The 23,869-nt window shown below is 53.5% G+C and overlaps 1 protein-coding gene across 1 annotated transcript in view; it reads left to right on the forward strand.

Moving 5' to 3' along the window:
- The first annotated feature begins 264 nt into the window (after window positions 1-264).
- Fbln2 (fibulin 2) overlaps window positions 265-23,869 on the forward strand; it is a 37,119-nt gene continuing 13,514 nt past the window's right edge. The window contains exons 1-7 of the mRNA XM_051154909.1: window positions 265-1,554; window positions 16,568-16,679; window positions 18,378-18,507; window positions 20,353-20,533; window positions 22,148-22,357; window positions 22,850-22,963; window positions 23,467-23,568. Coding sequence (XP_051010866.1) covers window positions 282-1,554; window positions 16,568-16,679; window positions 18,378-18,507; window positions 20,353-20,533; window positions 22,148-22,357; window positions 22,850-22,963; window positions 23,467-23,568 — 2,122 coding nt within the window. The 5' untranslated portion in view covers window positions 265-281. The remainder of the gene's footprint in view (window positions 1,555-16,567; window positions 16,680-18,377; window positions 18,508-20,352; window positions 20,534-22,147; window positions 22,358-22,849; window positions 22,964-23,466; window positions 23,569-23,869) is intronic.

The following is a 23,869-nucleotide window of genomic DNA, read 5'->3' on the forward strand; positions in this document are numbered from 1 at the left end:
GACTCAGAGGGCTCAAGTCACCCTGAGCACACTGACGTGGAGCCACATCGCTTCAGCATCTGTGGCACCCGAGTGACACATGCTCCGTGTCCCTGTATCTTCTCTGCATGTGGCTCTCTGTATGTGTGTGAGAGAGAGCAGACCTGAGGGATGCATTGCCTAGAGGTGGAGATGGCTGTGTGCTAGGGGATGCTGGGGCACGGCGTGCACATCACCTCTCTGTGTGTATCTTTGGTGTGACAGGCTTCCTTTCTATCCTTCTAGGGGCCTCTTGAGACGTGATGCTGCTCCAGGAGTCTGCAGGAGTGTGGCTGTCCCTGGCCCTGGTCATGGCCTTGACTCTGAGCCCAGGCATGGCAGTCCCATGGCAGGACTGCACAGGTGCCGAGTGTCCGCTGCTGGAGAACTGCATCGAGGAGGCTCTGGAGCCAGGGGCCTGCTGTGCCACCTGTGTGCAGCAGGGCTGTGCCTGCGAAGGCTACCAGTACTACGACTGCGTACAGGAAGGATTCGTGGATGGCCGTGTGCCAGCTGGCCAGTCCTACTTCGTGGACTTTGGCAGCACCGAGTGCTCCTGCCCTCCGGGTGGTGGCAAGATCAGCTGCCAGTTTATGCCGTGCCCCGAGCTGCCGCCCAACTGCATTGAGGCAGTGGTGGTGGCTGACAGCTGCCCACAATGCGGCCAGGTGGGCTGTGTCCACAGTGGCCGTAAGTATGCCGCTGGCCACACCTTCCACCTCTCCCCCTGCCGGGCCTGTCACTGTCCTGATGCTGGTGGTGAGCTCATTTGCTACCAGCTTCCTGGTTGCCATGGGAACTTCTCAGCTGCTGAGGAGGGGGAGTCTGAGAGGCAGTATGAAGACCCCTACAGCTATGACCAGGAGGTGGCTGAGACAGAAGCCACTGTGGCCATGGTGAGTGAGGTCCAGGCGCCTACAGAGGGCCCACCAGCTGCTCTAGGAGGTGGGAATCTGCCACCATCCTCCATCCGAGCAACGCCTTGGGCTGCTGCCCTCCCCAGACCCACGGCAGCTGCTGCCCTGGGTCCCCCAGCACCTATGCAGGCGAAAGCCAGGAGAGTGATAGAGGACATTGATGAGGAAGAGGAGGAAGTGGAAGAGATAGGGGTCACTGAGCTACCAGCAGCAGGTGGTCCTGGCAGTCTGGAAAGCTTTCCCACACCATCCTCAGCCAGGCCTGGCCTCCCTGTCCAGGAGAAGGAGGCTGAAGCCAAGGCAGGACCCGAGGAAAACTTTATTCCTGATGTGCAGGCCACTCCTCGCGGTGCTGTGCAGGGGGGTGATGCACTCCTGCCTAGGTCAGGCCTGGCTGCTCTCAGTCCATCTTTGGCCACAGACAGTCCTCCTGAGGATCCAGTGCAGTCCAGCAGTCACCCTACCCTATCTACACTGCCGCCTGACAGAGCCCAGGTCTCACCCTCTCCGGAGCTGCCTGAAGAAATACCTCAGCGTCCGCAGTTGCAACCTCGATCTAGACCAGAAGAGGACACAGACCCCAATTCAGTACATTCTGTCCCCAGAGGTGACCCTGATGGTAAGGTCCTTTCCTGTGTCCCTGCAGGGCCACTCAGCTTAGAAGGAACTGTCACTGCCTATGGTCTCCTCAGAGCTTCCCATGGCTGCTCTCTTGTAGGCCAGAGTGGCCTGGGCCAGGGGAGGTCTCAGCAGCTGCCCTTTCATAGGCCTGAGACAGAGGGGTACAGAGAGGTTCTTGTTCTTGGAGGTACAGGGTCCCTGGTGGGCTCTGGTTAAGGGCACAGAAGGTTTTCTTCATGAGAATAGAGCTCGCTCCTGCCTACTGGAGTCCAAGGGTGTCTTAGCAGGAATTACAGGGCTCTGCAGACCTGGTCAGCTGCCCATAAGTGTCCTCCGGCTGTGGGCTGGTGACACAACATGTTCTATTGTGCCTCTAGCTCTGCTGTTTCTTCCAGCAGGAGTCTGGTCAGCCCTCCTTCCTCAGCGCTGCTACTACAGCAGCTCACACCTTATACAAAGTAGACGCTAAGGTCCCTGTGGTGACCCCATGTCCTTCTCAGCTGCCCAGTGGCCTTCTCACCTCCTTTTCTGACCCCTCACATTCCCAGCTTAAGCCCACTAGGGTCTTGGCCAGGCAACCTCCATCCCAGGGACCTTTGCACTTGCCTATGGTGCCTGTGGTTCCATCTGTCTTCTGCTTGAGATGTTCTTGCAGGTGTCTGGATGACTTGGTCCTTTGTGCTGTGCCAGGTCACCTACCCGGGGTGCCTTCTCTGCTCCCCCTCCTTCCTACTTGTAGCTTTGATCTCTCTCATCCAGAGCAGAAATTATAGCCAGAATTACTTGGGCCCTTGCTTACTGTTTTCTGATATTTAGCATCACACTAGCCAGATGTGGTGCTGAGCCCAAGGGCTCCAGTGTCACATGCATACAGTCGGCGCTATATAAATGTTGGATGATGGATGGAACCGGTGGGAGACCCTTGTCTACCTCCTCTCTTCCTTATTCTTCTTCACCCCAGTTGACTCATTGTCTTCTCCAGCATCCCCTCTCTCTGCTGTTCTCAGCTTTGGCTAACATGGTTCCCAGCTCAGTCAGCACCTTCTCCAGAAGCCTTCCCTGAACAGTTGAGTCTACTTTCCCTTCCAACCCATCAGCTCTATTTCTCCCCCTTTTCTCTGTGATGGTACCTGGGAAATCGTGTACTTTCTCTGCACAGCCAGAGCCTCTTCCTTGTTCAGTCCCATACTGTTCCCTCTACACACCCTTGTTAGGGGTTATTTGTGAGCAGGTCCTAATAGCCCTGGGAAGGCAGGAGTGGGCCGGTGTGGCTCTGGGCCCAGGATTTGAGGGATAAAAGGGAGGGTCTGGGGAGACTCTCAGGCAGGGTGGATGTGAGAGACTCTGAGATAGTCACATTGTGACTACGTTCCTATCCTGTTGCTTCCATCTGTGAGTGGCCTGTTCATCTGCTGGGTGTCTGCCCATCTGTGAGGACTCCCATGGTACTTGCTGGTCACAGGGTGTGTTTGGAACTTGTATGTGGGCAGCAAGGGTGCCACTGGGAGATGTGAGGCTCCTGTGGCCCTCATACCACTAGTATCTCTGCTTCCAGCCTGCTTTCCTTCCTGTGACTCCCTGCCCCCAGCCTGCCAGGGAGGTGTGGCTATACGGGAGGCCTGGGACTGACTGGGACTGGGGCCCCAGTTGTTCTCCACCCAGTGCCGAGCCTGGAATTGCGGGGGGGGGGGGGCAGGGAAGGCCTAATGGAGTGCACGTGTGTGGCAGAGCTCAGTGCCCTTGGCCAGCGGTCTCTGGGTTTCCAGAATAGAAACAGCCGTGGCTTTCCTCAGCCACGGCTTCTTGTTGCCAGTGGCTCTGTGGGATCTGGGACCAGCTTTGCTCACCTGGTGGATCTATGTGCCGGTCTCTCTCAGCTGTTTGGGGTTATGGCATCGATGAAGGCTGGTGGGGGCTTGGCCTGGAGTACCCTCATCTACTGCGGGGCCACCCTAGCAGGGTCCAAGCTTGGGCAAAGGCCCAGAAGACCATAGTCAGCAGGACCAGGCTGGCACTGAAGCCTCAGCTAGGGAGGGGGTCTCAGCCATTGGCCTCCGCTCAGTCTTTGGTTAAGCTCACCATTACTACTGCTTCTCATGCTGACTCCATGACCATGGGCAAATGGTCCTTTATGCCTCAGTTTCTCCAACTGCACACAGCATAGAAGCCCTGCGTCAGGGCTGTTCTGAGGCTGCAGTGAGCTTCTCTGTGGCTGTGGCTGGCATAAGCTGAGTGCACTGAAGATTATGAGATGGTACTGATTTTACTCCCGTCTGCTCTTCAGTCACAGCTCTCTCTTCTTCAGCCGGCATTTGTGGGGCCCTGTCTATGCCAGGAGCTGTGCTAGAGAAAAGGCAGGCTGTTCCCTCAGGGATCTAACAGAGTGGAGTGCATTAAGCAGATAAAGGCACAGCCAGCAGGGCATGCAGCTGGAGAGGATGGTTGACAGCAGGCCTTATGGGTGGGGCTCTCGATGGCCTGCCATGCATCTGAGGAAAGTGGGGTCTTCAGGCTGTTATTGGAGGGAGGGTTTGGGGAACATAGATCGGGGGTGGGGGTGGGGGACGACATTGGATAAACGGCTTTGCCCTACTCAATCCTCTGGGCTCACTGAGAGGCAGACCGGAAATGACCCCAGCCCTGTTGCCATGGCAGCGCTGGGGCCTGGGGAAGGTGGTTTTCATCCTTAGTCCAGGCCTAATTGGGGCGGGGGTGGGGTGGGGTGGGTCCTGCCTGGGAGTCAGAATTGTACCAAGGATCCCCACTGCCTCAGCTGGGCTGTCCCTTCCCCTGAGCGTGTCCAGATGTGGACTAAATGGAAGCCACATGCCTACCTCCCCGGGCCATGGAGAAGGAAGGGCTTTGACGTCTGTTTTTGCTGTCACTCAGGGGACTTTGGGATGGGGCTGTCTCTGGTGTGCTGATGTAGCAGAGGGAGCCACAGAAACAGCAGGAGGTGACCCTGACCTTGAAGAGGCTAACAGAAAGGCAGGCAGGAAGGAGCCCCTTTCGTGGGGCCTCACTCCTCAGGGCAGGTGTCTATACATTGGTGCTCAAGTTCAGGTGTCATCTTCTCTGTCTCAGGCACCATCTTCTGGGCACTCAGTGATTAGTAAGCCCTTTCACCCCACGAAAGCCCAGAGGGTTCCAGAGAGCTGGACCTTCTGGCCTATGGACACAGTGACAGGAAATGACAGAATCAGGGTCGTCTGGAAGACTGCATTTCTCTGTCCTGTGATCTGCTTCTGAGACCAGATCACCTTCTCTAAGGCAGGTACTGAACACAAAGTGCTGAGCAAAATCCATGTCTCTGCCCTAGGGGAGCTCTGGGTGACCTGTGTTGCTGTCAGAGCCTCAGTGGCCACAGGTGTGAAGGCCTCAGGGAGGGGAAGCTGGGATGAGGTGGCAGGGCTCTGTGCCTCTCTGGGGGTGGTGGTGGTGGGGTCTGACTTCTCTTAGGGGTGAGGAGGCTTACTAGAGGAGGGAGTGGCCTGTGTTAGCTTCGTGGCCACTGGAGGGCTGTGAGACAAGAGGTTCCAGACTCAGGGAGGTGTTTATAAGGGTCCCTGCAGCCAGTTGGAATGAAATTTTGGTAAGAGGAGACCCTGTGGGGCAGGGCCAGGGCCAGGGGCAGGGCCAGGGCCAGGGTACCAGGATACCAAAACCAGGTTACCATGCCTTTCCTAGGACACAGATCTAGGGCCCAGAGCCAGGCCCCATGGTGCAGAGCTATAGTCCTTTACTTGGGCATTACTGGGGCAATGGGCCTGCAATATCAGGGCCAGCCATAGCAATGTATTGAGACCCTGTCTGAAAAGGAAAAGCCAACAATAAAAGAGCTGTAGCTTAGCGGTGGAGCCCTGCCTGGCATGTGCAGAGCGCTGCCTAATGCTTAACGCGCCACTTACTGAAAAGGTTTGGACTTGTCTTAGCCCATAGGGGTTTTAAACCTTGTGTCGCAGGATGAACAGCGATGTATAAATTGTTCCTTGAAGGAACTTGGGCCTTGTCTGATCCTGGTCCTCCCTACAGCCAGCTCATTAGGCCTACACATAGGAAGTGCCAGGGCTGGTGGGGGTGGTGATGGTGCTGGAAGCAGGCCGGGGTTTCCCCAGTTTCTGCGGTCTCTGCTGTCATTGGCAAGGCCCTGACTGCAGCTTACCAGCTGCAGTGAGTGTGATGAGATTCCTTGTCAGAGTTTCGGAGACATGGAGGACCTCATGCTTTGTGCTTCCACCAGCTTTGGATACAAAACATTTGAGAAAAGAGTTGGAGCTGTATAGACCATGCATTTTGGTCTTTATGATCGAAACAACAGCGTCACAGCTGTTCACACAGCACAGTGATGTGTGACTGTAGTCTAGAGATGATTTAGAGCATACGGTGGCTGTGCGGAGGCCAAGCTGGCTCAGGTACAGGACTGGAGCTCCTGCTATTTGGGGGCTCGGCTGGGGTCTCCTGGATCCAGTGCCGTTAGGATCCTGAGGGATGACTGAGTGGTATGATCCTGGTATCCTGCCCCTGTTTTGCTGACCTGCCATCCTGGCCCTCATTGGTCCACCTGTCAGTTTCTTGGCAGAGCACGCTTCTGATCATTAAGGACTGCAGATACTGGAAATGGGATGATGATGACGACAATATTTTGGTGTTGTTGACTGGTAAGCAGGTATGGCCATGCTGGGCCCACATACCATAGGCTGGCTCCTGGGCAGGCAAGGAGAGGCTGCTTTTCCCACTGAACAGACCAGTTGTTGCTGACTCTCCATCTCCTCTCTGGTGTCGCCACCAATGGCTAGCAGTTAGATTTGGGCCTGTTACTCTGGGTCCCTGTTTGAAGCATGGAGTGACAGCTCTGGGAGACGCCATGAGGATATCCCACATCTATGGAGCCGGAAACTGTCATCCCAGGTCAGGGGCTTTCCTGGAGGTCATAGCAGAGGTGATGACAGGTAGACCCTGTCTCCTTGTAGGGACAGTGGGGTCTAGAACCTGTGACAGACCCACAGGTAGCTCATCTGGGTTTCCTAGGCTCTATCCTCTCCATAGGCACTGATTACAGTTTATGGTTGTCCCCACAGTGAGGGTTTGAAACCAACACTGGGCTCTTGGTGGGTTCTTTAATTGTTTTTTAAAAAAATATTTATTTATTTATTTATTTATTTATTTATTTATTTATTATCATGTATACAGTGCTCTGCCTGCATGTACACCTGCAGACCAGAAGAAGGTTGTGAGCCACCTTGTGGTTGCTGGGAATTGAATTCAGGACGTCCAGACCCACCTGCCTAGGGATGGTGCTGCCCTTCTGCATGCATCAGTCTTCATTCAAGTTAATCCCTCTCAGACATGGCCTCGGGGCTCGTCTGATCAACTGAAATTCCCTCTTGCCAGGTGACTCTAGGTTATGTCAGGTTGACAGTAAAACCTTCCCAGCACAGTTGTGCACCGCCATGCCTTGGGAAGCAAGACCATGGGGACCAAAGTTTCTCTAAATTTTCTGCCATCTCCTTAAGTGGGATGTCTTCATGGTGTCTCCCAGGGCCGTCATGCCACGGGGACCAGGTTACATTAAATTTTCTGTTTCTTTATGTCTTTCTTTTAAAAAGCAGATTTATTGAGAATATATTTACAGCCATAAAGTCCCCCCTGAATTGGAAGGCTTAGTTCAGTGGCTTCTAATATATTCACAGTTATGCAAAAGTCATCTAAATCTAATTCCAGGGTATTCTCATTATGGTCCACGTCCTGCCCCAGCTGCTTTCTTAGCCTCCGGCTGCTACTCAACTCCTTCTGCCCATGTAACTGTGAATTCCAGACAGCCTGGAATAACCAGGAATCTCTCCACCAGGGTTTCCAGGCCGCGTGCCACCCCCAGGGCTGTGGGCTTGCCTCCCTGTCACTCTCCCAAGCCACATCACTTCGAGTTCTTCACAGATGTCCCCCCTGCCCTACATGGTCTCATTTCTGCTGGTCTTGTCTTTGATCCCCGTGGTCTTGTCTCTGCTCTGTTGTCTTGTCCCTGCTCCCTATCGCCTTGTCTGACCCATATTGACTTGTCTGGGCTCCATGGCTTCTCATCCTCAATTGGTTCCTTCCAGACTATCCTAACCTAAAGCTGGAGTGCATGGTGGTCCTTGTGTGCAGGCTCGGCATCAGCAACGCTATCAGGAGGCTGGCCCAGGCCCAGTGACCTGATGATAGCCGCTGCAAAGTCCTCAGCAGGCCCCGAGGAATGAGGAGTTGTGGGAGAGTGGGTGAGGAGTCTCTCTACCCCAGAGTGTCAGCCCTCAGCGCTGTGACAAGGGCTGGAGGGGACACCCATCATATGTGGTCCCCACAGCAAAAGCGTTTCCCCCAAGATCCCCACAAGGAAGGAGGATGTGTTGTCCCTTTTGTCTGGTCCTGCTGGGAGGCTGCCTATCTTGTTTGACTCAACTCTCTCATTGTGTAACCATCAGGTAAATCACTTGGCTGTCCTGTAAAAGGGGTTTACAGCGGCCTTCCTGCTACCCTTCATCTACCACCGGAAGGCAGCACTGACTGGACTCTGCAGGGCCCTCACCCCCATGACCACCAGCTTAGTAGGAAGTTACGTTGGGAAAGAACCTACTTTGACTCTCAGAGTGGATTTTTAGCTTCTGCTCCTCCTGGCTGTGTGACCTCAGACAAGGGACTGACCCTCTCTGAGCCTCAGTTCTGTATCTGAAAGATGTAGGAAGTCCTGTTAGGGCTACTGGTACAATGTGGGTCAGCTCAGAGTGTCTGCCCAGAGCCGTGTGGTGTGCTCCCCGACTTCCCTGCGGATGGGGTTGCTGTGCTCCGGGAGTACAAAGAGGATGGGTTTGCACTTTTGTTTGAACAGATCTCTGTGTGTTCCTGCTGGTCAGAAGCCTGTTCCTTTGGCGACAGAGCCAAGGGCCAGGCCTGCTGGGGTTGGGTCAGGGTATTTAGCTGCTCACTTCCTGCCCCGCCCATGTGTTTGTCATTCCAGCTGCCTCCTCCAGATGTGCAGCTGGATGCTCCTCCCTGCCTGCCGCTCCCTAGTCTGTGCTCCCGCTGCCAGCAGAGTCCTCCCTGCCTGTCTCTCACACTGTACTCCCCTGAGACCACTTTGCCAACTGTGTGCAAATGCCCAGCCTCCTTTCTACCTATAGTGTTGCCTGGCTGAGAGGTGACACTCCGTTACCAAGGGCAGGCGGGTGGGTTATGTTTCGGGTGTTGGCTTCAACTCTGGCTATACAGGGATCTATTTGTTTTATGAGATACTCTCAGGGGTTTGCCATCACTACACCCATTTTAGAGATGGGTGACTGTGACTCAGGGAGTAGAGTTTAAAGATACTGTCCAAGGTCCCAAGGCCAATGAAGCAGAGAAATGTGCTGACCACCCACTTGGCCTTTTGCCCTGGTGCTTCCTTGCCCTGTATGCCATCCTCCTGAGTGCTCAACTATACTGTGCAAGCGGATGTGCCCCCTATTGTCCAGATGGAGGCTCTGGAACTATTTATTACAGGGCAGTGGCTACACTGGGCAGAGCAGCACCGATGCATAGCTGGCAGGCGGCGGGCTCTTCTCTAGCCCCTCGCCTGGGCCTCTCTTCAGAATGCAATCTGGGACCCAGAAAGCCACAATCTCTGGGGTGTAGGTGGTAAAATGTGGGAGGCTGAGCACAGGGTCACAATTGTCCTGCTCATGCCCAGAGAGCCAGTGAACTGGCAGTGGGTCTCTGGTTTGCTTTCAGGCCCTATTCTCTCGTCTTCTCTGCTCATTCACTGACATGATTGTGGGCTATGCCCCTGGGTGGTGTTGGGTTCCTGGAGGTCAGTAGGATGCAGTGCTGGTGGGAGGTCAAATCCCACTTGTTCCCTGGGCCATAAAGGCTGAGCATGACTGCTCTGGGCTTTCTTCAGAAGCCTGGGATCCGGAAGCTCCCATCATGTAAATACTGGCAGTTCATTCAGTTAAAGCCACACCAAGAAAGTGTGCAGGGGGCCTGGCCTTGCTGCTGTGAGTGCTGACTCCCTACTCCTCCACATCCCCAGGCACACCAACCAGAACTTTGAAGAGGGCAGGGATAGGTAAGGAGGCTGCCAAAGGCTAGTGAGCTCTGAGATGGAACCGGGAGTCCTCACTGCTAGCCGGTGTACCCTTGCCTGTGACGAGCCTTCCCAGCTGAGCAAAAGCTTTTTGGGAAGCAGCTTCATGAAGGGTCCTGATTGGTCTGAGGGGACCAATAGGATCCTGTGAGGGATGTGGGGACTGATTGGGTCTGAGGGGATCAGTAGGATCTCATGGCTCAGGGGCTGCTGGCAGTTTAGCAGCCACTACTTAGGCTGAATGGAAACCTGGGGAGCCTCAGCTCTGCTTGGGGAACAGAAACAGTCAGGCCAGCATGTCGTGAGGGTTCCAGGCTTCTGCTCCTCTAGGCCGTCTCCCTGCTGAGCAAAGAACAGGGTAGAAGGCCAGCTTGGAAGAAAGAGGAGAGGGAAGCAGGCTTGGAGGAGGACAGTCAAGTCGGTGCAGTTGGCAAGGGACATGGGACCTTCTTGTGCCACTTCCCAGGTATGGGCATCGCGGCACACTTCCTCATATAGCTAGTCTTTAGGTGCGCACTGGCTGCTCGTGGCGTGAAGTGTGGGCATCTGGAGAGAGGCCTTAGGATCAGGGGAGTCTGAAGCTGGGGCTCCCAACAGGCTGACGTGGGGAGGCTTGGTCCCAGTTCAGTGCTGCGAGAGGTGGAACTTTCAAGAAGTGCAGCCTAGTGGGATGTCTTCAGGTCCCTAGGCATGTGCCCTTAACCATGGGATGTAGGCTTCCTCTCACTCAACCCCTGGTGGGCAGCTAGGGCCCTTTACCATTCAATGCAGACTCATTTGATAATCCACAGAGACACATGGTATATACATATACTCACATTTGTGCTAACATTTCCTGGGGAGGCATGAACAAATGTCTGTTCACCCCAGTTAGGACCATGACAGACCAAATGATTCCACCCAAGTCTACCTTGGTGAACCCATGGGTTTAGCTGGAGTTACAAGAACAGGAGCCACTTAACAGGGTGTGTGTCCTCCTGCAGCAATTGTTAACTATTGGTACATGCTTGGGAAGCTGGCAGGGTCCATGCCCCACAAAGGAAGGTTAGGCGGCCCAGCCTCCAGAGGGCATTGTGTGTGTGCAGTGGACGCAGCTTTGATTTCAAGGCAGCAATAGTGTTGTTGTGCCTAGAGGACAGCCTCTCCTTCCTACCACCACCCCCACCCCCTACCCCCCCACCCCCCCCCCCCCATGCCCCGTCCTGGCTACTTTTATGTCAATTTGACACAAGCTGCAAGCTACCGTCATTTGAAAGGAGGGGACCTCAACTGAGAAAATGCCTCCGTAAGATCTGGCTGTAGGATATTTTATTAGTGATCAATGGGGGGGGGGGAAGGCCTAGCCCCTTGTAGGTGGTGCCATCCCTGGGCTGATGGTCCCGGGTTCTATAAGAACCCTTGAGGGCACTGAGCCAGTAAGAAGCACCCTTCCATGGCCTCGCATCATCTACTGCCTCCAGGTCCTTGCCCTGTTTGAGTTTCTGTCCTGACTTCATTCGATGATGAACAGTGATATGGAATTATAAGCTAGACAAACCTCCTCCTCCCCAACTTGCTTTTGGTCATGGTGTTTCATTGCAGCAACGGAAACACTAAGACACTCACTTACTGAGAGTTACCACTCAGTGTCTTCAGGTAATTGATTCCAAGATCATCCCCCTCTCCATTTTGGGTACCAAAGTTTGAGGATGCTTACATCTCGTATGTACAACCCGTGCACAGAAGCTACGTGCATCCTACTCCAAACACCTGCAGATCCCTTGTTATCATGAGGCAGGGTGAATGCAACGTGGTGATAGCTGCTACATTGCACTGCCTTGCGGGGGAGCAAACACAAGAAGGATGTCTCTGCACCTTTGCTCAGTACTGTAGAGGTCTTTTGGAAATATTTTCTCCGTTTTGAGTTGGTTGAGTCCACAGCTGGCGGGGTCAGTGGATAGGAGGGCCAGATTATAGCCATGTGCATGCTGGAAACATTTCAGTCTTGGCCCTGCATCTTTTGTTGTTGTTTTGTTTTGTTTTTTGAGACTGAGTTTCTCTGTGTAGCCCTGGCTGTCCTGGAACGGCACTCTGTAGACCAGGTTGGCCTTGAACTCACAGAGATCTGTCTGCTTCTGCCTCCTGAGTGCTGTGATTAAAGGAGTGTGCCGCCGCCACCTGGCTTTGCCCTGTCTCTTAAAACTTCAAAACAAAACAAAACAAAACAGATAGAACATCTAACCCAGTAAATTCCCTAATGTCATCTAGTGCTCTGCTTTCTCTAATTGTTCCCGAGGTGGGCTGTAAAGCTTGCTTTGTAAAGGTAATGTCTCATCAAGGATGATTAGCTAGCGCTTGGTTTACCGTGGTGGCTACATCCCCTGGGCTTGTTTTTCTGAAACTCCCCCAAGTGTCTTTTGATGGAGCGTAATGGAACAGGCCTTTGCCAAATATCCCGTGGGAACGTAATGTGCGGACCGCAGTGCTTTGGGTCTCGGCGGACAGCTCGGAGAGAGCTCACACCTGTGCTCCCTGGTGCTGCTTCCAGCTCGTTAGCTCTGACTGCCCCCCCTGGCCCCATTAGAGCCATTGCTCTGACATGCCAATGCCCTTGCCTATTCTTAAGTTTACTTTGTACAATGGGAATGGTCTGTGTCTGGCTCTTTTGGAGGAAGGAAACACATCAGTCCCTATCCACGTTCTTGTACGGAGCAGTTAAATGACTTTTTATCACGGTTAATGGCAGTCCCCGTTGCCATGGCAACCAGAAGGTCTCAGTAGCCTTCTGCTGAGGGAGTGAGTCACAGCTTGTTGATCTTCTCCGATGCTGATGATGCTGACGGACAGTTGGGGCTACACTGCTGCTGGCAGCGTTCCTCTGTGTCTTTGGGAGCGGGAGTTGTCCCCGAGTATTAACTGTGTACCTAGACGGGCATCTGCTGACTGAGGTTTCTCAATGTTTTCCCACAGCACCCCCCCAGAGTTTACATGCACTCAGTTTACATGTATGTACAGGGTGGGGTGGGTTTCCCACTACCCCTATCTCTCAGGCTCATCCCAGTTACAATTGTCTTTCATCTTTGGCCCCAGTGTAGAGCAGTGTCTCCTCTTGGTTTTAGGTCACATTACTAAGAATGGTAGCACCGGGTACCTTTGCTTGGTAGCTGGCCCCTTTTTTGATCTCATTTGTCTATGAGTGTGTGTGTGTGTGTGTGTGATATACCAAAAGCTCAGGCCTCTGTCTGGTCATCCGTAAAAGTGGCAGAGTGTCAGCACCGTGCACTGAGAGCCCGGGGGGAGGGGCCACAAGTGCAGCTGCAGGTCAGCACACAGCAGGGCCGGCCAGGCTTGGGTGAGCCTGGTGGAAGGCATGGGGCGCATGGCATGTGTGTGGCAACAGGGCTGGGAAGACCACGGGGACGGAGAGGTAGACGTAGACAAGCAAGGCTGCTTGGGCTCAGGTCGAACCCCCATCCCGGTGGCTCCTTCTGGGCTCCCCATCACTCCTCTACCCCCCTCCTGTGTATTTGGGGCAGAGAGCAGAGAGGAGGCTAGGACCCTTGCTGCCTTGTCTACTTCACATGCCTTAAAAATATACTCAAGGCTCCTGGGTGGCCCAGAAAGGCTCACCCTGGGTTTTGCAGGAAATGCCACCATGTCCCTCAAGGTCGGTGGGACTCGCAATACTGTGTCATTCTCTGGGTACTGTGCTGAGGCCCACAAAGCAAACATCCTGTTCATCTGGGCCCTGGTGGAGACTCCTGCCAGGAAGAGAAAATGCTCTGCAGCATTTTTCAAGGCCAGGATTCTTCAGGGCTTTCATGTCAGGGAAAGGGGACTGTGCGGGGGTCTTGATGTCTGGGCTAGATTGTTTGGGACACTCATTGTTCTGTGATCAAAGGAGGTTATAGTCTCCGGATCTCTGAATCTATTTACAAGGCATGGGCTCTGGAATAGATAATACTTGCCTCAATATACAGAAGGCTGGGCTCCTCCTGAGACAGCATCTGTTGCTGGGTCTCGGGTCTCCACTCAGATGCCTGGTGCCACATCCATGTAATCCTTTTAAAGACAAATGTCGGTTTATATAGCTCCTGACCTCTGCCTGAAATGCCTTCAGGAATGATTTCATTTCACGCGCACATATGCCTCTGGCTCCTTCACACCTGTGTGTGATTGGCCGGGAGCAGCTTCACGGTCTCATCTCGGGACCGTTCGCTATTTCTGGAATCTTTCCCGTCGCAAATGGCCTCATGCGAGCGCGGGCGTCTGGGACCCTCTTGTCTGGGTTTACGGGGTGTCTGTCAGTATGTCAGATTTCTGGGAGGGGAAGTGCCAGCTCACAGATCTTTGTGTTGTACTTCAATGCATTTAGAAAAAAAAAAAAAACATCAAATTTCTTAGGCATCGAGTATCCATCTCAACAGCATTAAACACAGTCACACTGGAGCGAGGTCCATCCCCCCCCCCCCCCCCCGCCCTCGCATCTTCCCAAGCTGCAGCAACTGTTCTTATGGAACCCTAAGGCCCAGCCCCTGGTGCCCGCCACACTACTTTCTGTCTCTGAATCTGAGTGGAAACATGTGTCGTCTATAGTCTTTGTGTCTGGCTTGCTGCGCTGTCATTTCTAAGTCTTGGGCCTCGGTCTTCGTTATGGGTTTTTCTAGTCCTATTGTTACCTTATCCATTCATTTCCCGCCCCCTCTTCCTGCCCCCCCCCCCCTGCAGACGGTATCTTTCCTCCATGTCATGCTTGTGGGATATGAGCATGCCACACGGTGATTGTGGTCATCATTGGTGACTTGTTACAACATAGGGACCATGGCTTAGGAGGCATTTCTAGGATAGGTCATTTCAGTGGCCTGGGGCCCCTGGGGCATCTTTTTATGTTTTTCCTGATAACAAAATCTCTATAAAATGAGTCTGCATCTTCCCTCTCGGCAGGTGGCAGGTTTGTCACACTATCTCTCTCTGTGTCGGTCAGCAGTGTGAGAAGTGGGGTTTGGTTAAGCAGGTAGGTCAAGGATGCATCATACTGGCTGGCAGGACCCTGAAACCTGATGCTCTGAAGACCGAGGCAGAGTGGTCCAGAGCCAGGACAATGCCAGGCCATGTCACTGTCCAGCAGGAGGTGAGGAACCTCACTCGTCATTAGGGAGGCCCAGCCTACCCAGAGGAGGCAAAAGGGCAGACAGGCATCACACAATGGGCCATGACCCAGTGGCCCTCCCAGGCATTGGCTGTGTTCCTGTGACGGTTTAGTTCATTCAGAAAGGTGCAGCACACCACATCTCACGGTGTGAAGGACCCGCGCAGCCCCTCCACTACACACACGGGCACCAAGGGCTGGTGTGAACCATGGGGTGGAGTCCTCGGTATGACCCTTGCCTCCCACGTCTTGGATGTGGAGTCCACATTAGACCCAGTCCCCCTCATACTCCAAGTGAGTTAACCTTCTAGTGTGAGGTCACAGCTCCAGATGCCTTGGAAGTGAGCGAGGTCGGGTGGGAAAAGCCAGGGGAGTAGTGGAAGTTCACCAAGCACAGGCTAAAACCTGGCCTGAGATCAAGACACTAGACAAGAAGACCTGTGGGTCCATGTGAAAGAGGCACCTTGGCCTGCTGGAGGCTCTGTTCACAAAGCGCTCTGTCAGGTCTGGCTGGATCAAGTTGCTCATGTTGCCTGGAAGGGGAAAGGGAAGAGGGGAAAGTAAGGCTGGGATATCTAATCCTCCCCCTCCTCTGGGCAGAGGGAATGATAACAGTCGGAGTGTTTGGCCCTGAGCCTGGCTTGTTACTGGCGCTCAGCACACTGGGGCTGCCACTGTTATCTCTTAGGGCATTCGTCATATGTTGCCTGGCCAGGACCCCAGATTCTGGCGCAACCTGGTAATCCCATAAGGGTTTCTTAGAAAGGCCTTAGGGAGGGAAGATTCCAGCCTGTAGAAAGAAGTTCAGGTGTTAGGGTTTAGATATGAAATGCCCCGCCAAAGGAGCATACAGGAGAGTTCACACACTGAGTACACTGACCCTCTACTCAATATGCATAAAGGTATGTGCTTCAAATAAAGTGGTTAGAAGCACTTGCTTCCCTAGCAGGGAACACTGATTCAGTTCCCAGCACCCACACAGCGGCTCAAGACCTCCTCTAACTCCAGTTCTAGGGACCTATTGCTCTCTTGTAGCCTTTGCGGTCTCTGTACTCAAGTGATGTGCGTACATGCATACAGGAAAAATAACATAAAATAATTCTAAAAAGAAGAAGGAGCAGGAAAGAAAGAAAGAAAGAAAGAAAGAAAGAAAGATTCCCGTTTTTTTTGGTTCACATGCTCACTGCTGATTTCTTTCTGGGTTTATCTTTTAAATGACATTTTTTTTCCTACTACTTTTCCTATTACTGTATTAAGAAGAACCATCAATTTTGGTTTTGGTCATTGTGTTATACTAATTTTTAATTAGTATTAATTTTTATTAAACTTCATCATTACAACCAAATCCCAGAGAAAAGCAGCTCAAGATAGTTCTTAATGGAATCCCACAGCACCCCTAAGGCTCTTTTCTGTCTCCTGCACAATCTGGGCTACTTGGCGTAGCAGAAACCGAGTCAGGACTTCAAGCGTCTTCAAAGGTTCATTTAGAGACACGTCTTGGCAGAAAGTCTTCAGGTTGGGGAAGAGGCTAAACAAGTTATGGGTCAGCTGCTGCCTGCGCCGTCTGGCTCTGTGGGCTCTGGAGTGAACACCCTGCCCCCACAAGCCCTTGAAGCCATTGCTCTACCCACCCTACAGGAGGACCAACACTTACAAGGGAAGGGCTGTAAATACAGGGCAGGGGAGGATGGAGATTGGGGGTGAGAGGTCCCCTTGCCCAATGCCTGCAGTATGTACTGCCCTTGGTGGCCGCCAAACCCAGCCACACCCCCTCACTGCAACCCACAGCCTCCACCAAGGACCTGATAGAGACATGCTGTGCTGCCGGCCAGCAGTGGGCCATCGACAATGACGAGTGCCAGGAGATCCCCGAGAACGGTGCCGAGAGTGACGTCTGCAGGTGAGTGGCCCAGGGTGGCCAGAACTGCTCTTGCCTTTGCTGGGCCTCAGATGGGTGAGGGTGGCCAAGCCATTTGGCTGGGCCAATCCTGGGAGATTAACTGGGCCTGAGAGTCAGCTGACCCCATGGATCTGGAGCTGTCTTGTGTGCAACTTAGAGTAAGTTCAAAGGACCAATATCACACTGGGGTTGCTGGGGCTCCCCACTCACAGTGGCCATCCCTCCCCTAGCTCATCCACCCTGAATGCATCAGAGCCTGACTCCTCTCTGCCCTCCTCTGCCACCTGTGCTGTGGCTCAGACGCTGTTCTCTGCTTCTCCTGCCAGAATTGGCCCGCTGTTATCTCCCTTTCTCATTGTTTGCAGCCTACCCATTTTTTTTTTTTAAAAAAGGAGAATGAAGTTCAGAGAGGCAGTGTGATTCACCTAGAGTTGCACAGCTCACCAGCAGAATGGTCAGGATTAGAACCCATATTTTCTAATGTCTAGCTTGTTTTGTTCCTGCCTCCTCCTCCCCCTCCTTCTCTTCCCCCTCTCCTCTTCCTCCTCTTCCTCTTCCAGTTCTGAGACACAGTCTTACTGTATAGCCCTACTGACCTGAAACTCCCTATGAGGACCAGATTGGCTTTAAACTCAGAGATATGCCTGTCTTTGCCTCCAAAGTGCTAGGATTAAAGACGTGCACCACCATGCCTGGCCCCACTCTTCTTTCTTTAGAGAAGTTTAAATTCTAACCTTGTCCCTTCTCTTTCCTTTTTGACACTCCCCAGTGAGTTTTTTTGTTTTTGGGGGGGGGGGGGTTGTGGGTTTTGGTTTTTCGAGCCTAGGTCTCTCTGTGTTAGCCTTGGCTGTCCTGGACTCGCTTTGTAGACCAGGCTGGCCTTGAACTCACAGTGATCCGCCTGCCTCTGTCTCCTGAGTGCTGGATTAAAGGCATGCGCCACCACACCCGGCAAAGGTTTATTATTTTTATTTATTTATTATCATGTACACAGTGCTCTGCCTGCATGTACACCTGTAGGCCAGAAGAGGGCATCAGATCACATTGTAGATGGTTGTGAGCCACTGTGTGGTTGCTGGGAATTGAACTCAGGACCACTGGAGGAACAATCAGTGCCCTTAACCTCTGAGCCATCTCTCCAGCCCCGACCCCATGAGTTTTTAGCTTTGCAGCCATAATGAATATTTACATCCCTCTTGAGATGGACTTCAACTCCATCACTGGACTACTGTCCCCTGAGTGTGTCCTACCCAAGTAATGCTGAGTCCTGTCTCCATGACCCATGCTTTGCTGGTTCATCAGCCTCCTCTTCCACAGGTCACACACGTGGGGAGGGGCAGGTAATGACCAGAGACCCAGACACCACTCTACCTGGCAGATCTAATCTGTCCTTTCTGAGGTGGGAGTCTCTCTAACTTTCTCAGGATTAGTAGTGGAACTCTGAATGCCAACACCTTTCCCCAGAGGTCAAGGACACAGCTCTGAGCCCAGTGGGTCCCAGACCCCAATCAAACCTATGTGACTTGGTAGGGGTTGTGTCTGCCCTGTGGCCAGCACTGGCCCCACTTGCTGTAGACCTCGGGTGGAGCTTCCTTTCTCTAAATTCCGCTCCATCTCCCTCCTGTGAGGTGGGGACTGTCACTCTCCTGGGGAGGGAGGACCCAGGAAGACAGGTACTGAAGCACTCCCCTGTTTCAGGATAGCCCAGAGGCACTGCTGTGTCTCCTACCTGAAGGAAAAGAGCTGCGTGGCTGGTGTCATGGGGGCCAAAGAGGGTGAGACCTGTGGAGCCGAGGACAATGACACCTGTGGTGTCTCACTGTACAAGGCAAGTCACACCTGCCACAGTCGTGGCTAAGATGTGTAATATTACATCTTGGAGGGGGATGGCGGCCAGACTTGCCATGTGCCCAGGAAATGTTAAGTCATGGCATTGGTAAACAAGTCCACAAAGTTTGCATTGAACCAATAACCCGGGTGGCATCTCTCTGAGGTAGGCCCGGTTGGGTGTGCTTGAAGGTAGTGGCTGAAAGGGTCTGTGGGTGGAGGCTGTGTTGGAGTGCACAGTGCTTCTAGGATCAGTGTCACTGCAAGCAATGGGGAGTCCTAGGATTCTGGCTTTCTCTGCACGTGGAGGCCGGAGGCAGGCGAGCCCAAGCTGCACCAGGGCCAGGGATGTAACAAGAGGAGGGGCAGACGGTAGTAGGAGAGGACCTTGCTGCAGGTGCTTCTGTGGTTATCTTAATCTCTAGCCCAGTTCCCTTCTCTCAGCCTCAGTTTCCCCATGCATAAATCATGGGCAAGGAATCCCCATCCTTGGGTAGGCAAGGTTCAGTGCCAGCACGTGGGGCTTGTGTTCATGTGGTCTTCAGCAGTGGGCATTGCAGCACCAGATGAAAGACAGGGGTGTTACTCACCATAGCTGGGCCTGTGGCTGGCTTGGCACCTGAAAATGTCCAGCTGGGCTTGTGTGGCTGCTCTGGAGCCAGATGATGTAGAACTGACGGTCTCTGTTCCCGGCAGTCTCTCCCACAATGGGCTGGCTGGGCCTGGCTCAGATAGGGCCCCCTGAAAGAGACTGAAAGCATAAGTATTGCTCAGCTTTCCTTACTGTGACAACATGCCGAGACAAACTTTTCTTGAGAGTGAAAGGTTTTGGTTTGGTTTGCTCACTTGGCAGTGCTGCCTTTGGGCCTGTGGTGAAGTGGCACAGTGTGGCATGGTGTGCATGGTAGAGCCAGTTGCTTACCCAAGAGAGAAGAGACTAGTGTCCCCAAGTCCCCTTCAAGTATATGCCTTCAGTGACCTAAGACCTGTCACTAGACCTGTCCTGGGCCCTGGGGTTGGCATATGCCAACTTCAAACTAGAGTTGGCATGCAAGAAGCCTAAGTTCAAATGGGCATGTGATCAATTTTGTCTCACCCTAGTGACCAAAGCAAGTGACTGGGCACCTCAAGCAGGAGCCACATGCTCGCTATCTGAGTTGCTGAGCTGTCCAGCTACAAACTGTGGATACTGGAGAGGCTGGTCAGCTGGGGCTGGGGCTCCACCCAGTCCACTGCCCCAGTTTGACAATGTAAACCAGATTTCCCTGTGGCAGTTGACAATCCGTACCGGGTGGGTCAGAAAATCGTTGGGAACCCAACCTCTGTCTTTTTGTTGAATTGTCAGTGTGGAGTGTTAGCTTCAGGTCTCTTCATGAGACTAGTACCTCTAACACACATACACTCTAAGGAGAAGGACCTGGGAGAGCAAGACAGGTAGGCTTCCAAGTAGACCCTGTCCTGAACACTTTGTGAAGTCACCAGGATTGCAAGGGCCCTTGGAAAATGCTGTCTTTTTTGCTGAGCTAACAGGATTAGCGTCTGCTTCTAAGGGTGGGGCATGGTGAGCAGGCCTGGGCTTCATTTGTAGTTCTTTCCAAAGGAGTATTTATTCATTCATTAAAGAAAATTAACATTAGTCCTACCCTTCTCCAGACTTGGGATGTAGGGGTGGGACATCCTCCACCCTGGGAGAACACACAGGCTGACAGAGGACCTAGACAATGTTAATCCACCCCAGAGACTGCCCCAGGCTATGCCCACGGACCCCAAATGAGTCACAGGCACACAGACCGTGGGAAGTCAGGCAGGCTCTGAGGGCCTGGTGGTGATGCTCTGTCTCCCTCAGCAATGCTGTGACTGCTGTGGCCTGGGACTCCGCGTGCGTGCTGAGGGCCAGTCGTGCGAGTCCAACCCCAACCTGGGCTATCCCTGCAACCATGTCATGCTCTCCTGCTGTGAAGGCGAGGAGCCCCTCATAGTGCCTGAGATCCGCCGGCCACCAGAGCCCGAGGCCACCCCGAGAAGAGGTGGGTGCTGCCCTCCCAGTTGGAGGCAGCTAGAGGAGGACAGATGGCCTCCTAGGATGCTTGGGCTGGGTGGCCTCGGGCTTCAGTGGGGACCCTGGTCCATTGTTGTGTGTGGTTTGAGGTTTGAGCTCTGTTTTATAGAGTTCTGTGGCCGTTGACTGGATTCCAACCCTGTTTGTGCTGACATGGCAGTTCCACAGTTCCCTGTACCACTCACCAGTCACTAGTGACCATTGTCCTCTTACCCTTCCACTGTTTCCCCATCTGGTGCCACTCATGCCTGCCTATCCCTTTCTCCATCTGATTATCTGTCCATCAGTCTGTCATCTATCTGTCATTCTTGTATCCATCCATCCATGCATATATCCAAACATCTTCTTCATCCATCCACATTCCTATCTGTCCATCCATTCATTGTTCCACTTCCTCATTCATCCCCTGATCTGTCCATCATTCACATCCCCCATTCACCCTCCCTAGTTATTCACCTATTTTCTCACCTATCCACCCACCCACCCACTTATTCATTTTCATCCATCTTTCTGTTCATCTGTCCATTTTCTCACTTACCCATCCACCAGCTCATGCAAGGTCCTGGTTGAAAACAATAATTTCCAAAGAACAAGCTATTAAGCAGAGAGTGGCTCAAGGTAGAGTTGAGGAGGAAACCCAGCATCAGAGGTCAGGACAGGGAGCAGGGGGACCAGGTGGACCACATTGCTGGGAAGGGTCCATCCACTTAACCACCACAGTAACATCGTGTCTTCTCCTGTGTGGAGCTTCTGAGTAGCTTGTGTCTGGGAGATGCGGGTGGTGGGAGAAGACTGTTCTGCTTCAAATTCTATTTGGAGTGGCCTCAAGCATATCCTCTCCTTTTATCTTTAGTTGGGAGGGTGGGTAGAGAGGCCTGCCCATGACCGTGAGCTGGGCATAGCCCATGGAGGTACATGCTGGAGTACTCAGAGACCCCCCCCCGCCAGGCCTTGGTCGGCCTCTGTCCTCTCACAGTTCCAGGTCCTCAGGACAGAGCTGTGGGCACTGGCCAGGGCTCCTCAGAATGGAGCTCAGTGCAGATGCCCTCCTTGTGATATGCCCTTGGCCATTCTGTTCTCTTGTTGCCTGAGGCTGATGACAACAGCTGAGGCATCAGGCCAGAGCAGAGTAGCCCAGCAGAGCAACCCTCACTTCCACTCACCTGCTGCCCTCTGCACAGTAGGCAGTGGGGCCCAGGACCTGGAGACACAGAGAGACCTAGTGTTCACACAGCTATGGAAGCTGCGATCAGACATCACATCTTGATCTGTCTCCGCCCAGCCTAGCACTCTTTCTATTACTCCAGTCCAGCACTTTTGTAGGAACCTTCATCAGGCATGGCCCTGTCCTATTGAAGGGAACCCAGTGATGAAGACTCAGACCCAGCTACCATGGCTTCACTACTTTTCATCCATACCCCACCCACCTACCAACCCATCTGGCATCCCTTGCTCCCTCCTTCCCTCCTTCATGTCTCCAACTTTACCCTCTATTGAGCCTCTGTTGCTTTCCTGGATTCTGTGGGCTCAGCTACCCATTGGCCGAGTTGGCTATGTTCCAAGTGCTGACCAACCACCCCAGTTTCAGAGGCAGAGATGGCAAGCCGGGAGGCCCTGACACTGGGCACAGAGGCTGAACTGCCCAATAGCCTGCCGGGAGATGACCAGGACGAGTGCCTGCTGTTCCCGGGGGAGCTTTGCCAGCATCTTTGCATCAACACTGTGGGCTCCTACCGCTGTGCCTGCTTCCCTGGATTCGAGCTGCAAGGAGATGGCCGAACCTGCCGCCCAGGTGAGCTGTAGGCAGCCCAGGCGCAGTCTTCCCCTGCCAATGCAAGACCTTGCTAGGCTGTCTCTCTTCCTGCTGCCCTGTGTTGATGCTGGCAGAAGCAGAGGAGGATCACAGCTTTGGGAATTCTGAAGAATTGCCTGGAGCTGCCTCTGAAGAGAGGCCTGGAGTGGGGCTCAAGCTTTCGAGACTCTCACCAGGCCTTACAGTGTCCTGAGCACCAGGGCTCTTTCCCTGACAGCTGTGTTGGGAGCAGCTGTTTTTTAGTCGAGACACCCCCTAACTATTCCCTTCCTCTTTTGCCCTTTCCTAGTAGCTGTGAGATAGTGCCTGTCCAAGGTGTGTCTGTACCCTGAGCCTCAGTTTTCTCCCTGGTGAATGAACAAGGTCATTGAGGTCATTTATCATTGCCTGGTGTGGTTGGTTGCCTGTGAGTGTCCAAGGCCTGGCAGAAGATGCGAGGCTGCCCCCTGCTGTATACTCTGTCTATAACAGATGGAGGGGCCCCACAGTTGGACATTGCGAGGGAGTCTGCGCCAAGGTCGGAGTCTGCCCAGGTGTCTCCCAACACTATCCCACTGCCTGTGCCACAGCCCAACACCTGCAAAGGTGAGTGGAGGCATGTGCTTCCTTCAGGGCCCGAGCTGCAGAGGTCTGGGCCCTGTGGTGTGGTGGGGTCTGGGGCTGGGTGTGTGCATGCTGGCCTAGGCCTTTGGGTGTCTCTGCTTTGTGGGAGGGGGTGGGACCTGCCTGATGATGGCTGAGGAGGGGAAGGGACACCTGGGAAGTGGCCCTAGTCAAGTGGGTCACCTGCTCTGTCTCATTCCTACCTTTTGCTTTTTGTTACTCCCTGTTCCCCTATCCCCCCAGGGATGGATTGGCATCTGAGTGGTGGGTGGGAGGAACCTAAGACATAACCTTCAGTTACAGCTGGGACCAGAACCACTTCCTGGGGACCCTGTGAAAAGGCACAGGCATGAGGCGCTCATCTTTTCACATTCTGCTTCCCTGGGCCTGTAGTGGAGACCCAACCTATATCTCAGAGCCGGGGGATGAACAATGTGGCCAGGGCCAAGGCCTGTATGTTCTGACTCCAGGAATTTTCCCCTCAGACAATGGGCCCTGCCGGCAGGTGTGTCGTGTTGTTGGGGACACAGTCATGTGCTCCTGCTTCCCTGGCTATGCCATCATGGCAGACGGCATGTCCTGTGAAGGTGAGTTCCTTTGGGAGCACCCTCTAAGCCTTGCAGGTCTGGTTGGCCTATGGTCAGGGCTTAGCGTAGGGGAGACCAGAACTTCAGCCTCACCTTGGTCATGAGGTTCGGCTGTTGTGACAGAGAACCCCAGCAGAGCAGTGTTGGCACTTCCCTCTGGTGTCACTGAGCATTTGGTATGGCCCCCATCCACCCATGCCACGGCAGAGGTCCAAGGTCCAGGCTCCTGTTTGCTGCTCTGCTGCTTTCTAAGGACTGGGTCCTTCTCAGAACTGAACTTGTACCCAAGTCACCTGGAGGC

Source organism: Acomys russatus, chromosome 13, assembly GCF_903995435.1.
Source record: "Acomys russatus chromosome 13, mAcoRus1.1, whole genome shotgun sequence".
Classification (NCBI taxonomy): domain Eukaryota; kingdom Metazoa; phylum Chordata; class Mammalia; order Rodentia; family Muridae; genus Acomys; species Acomys russatus.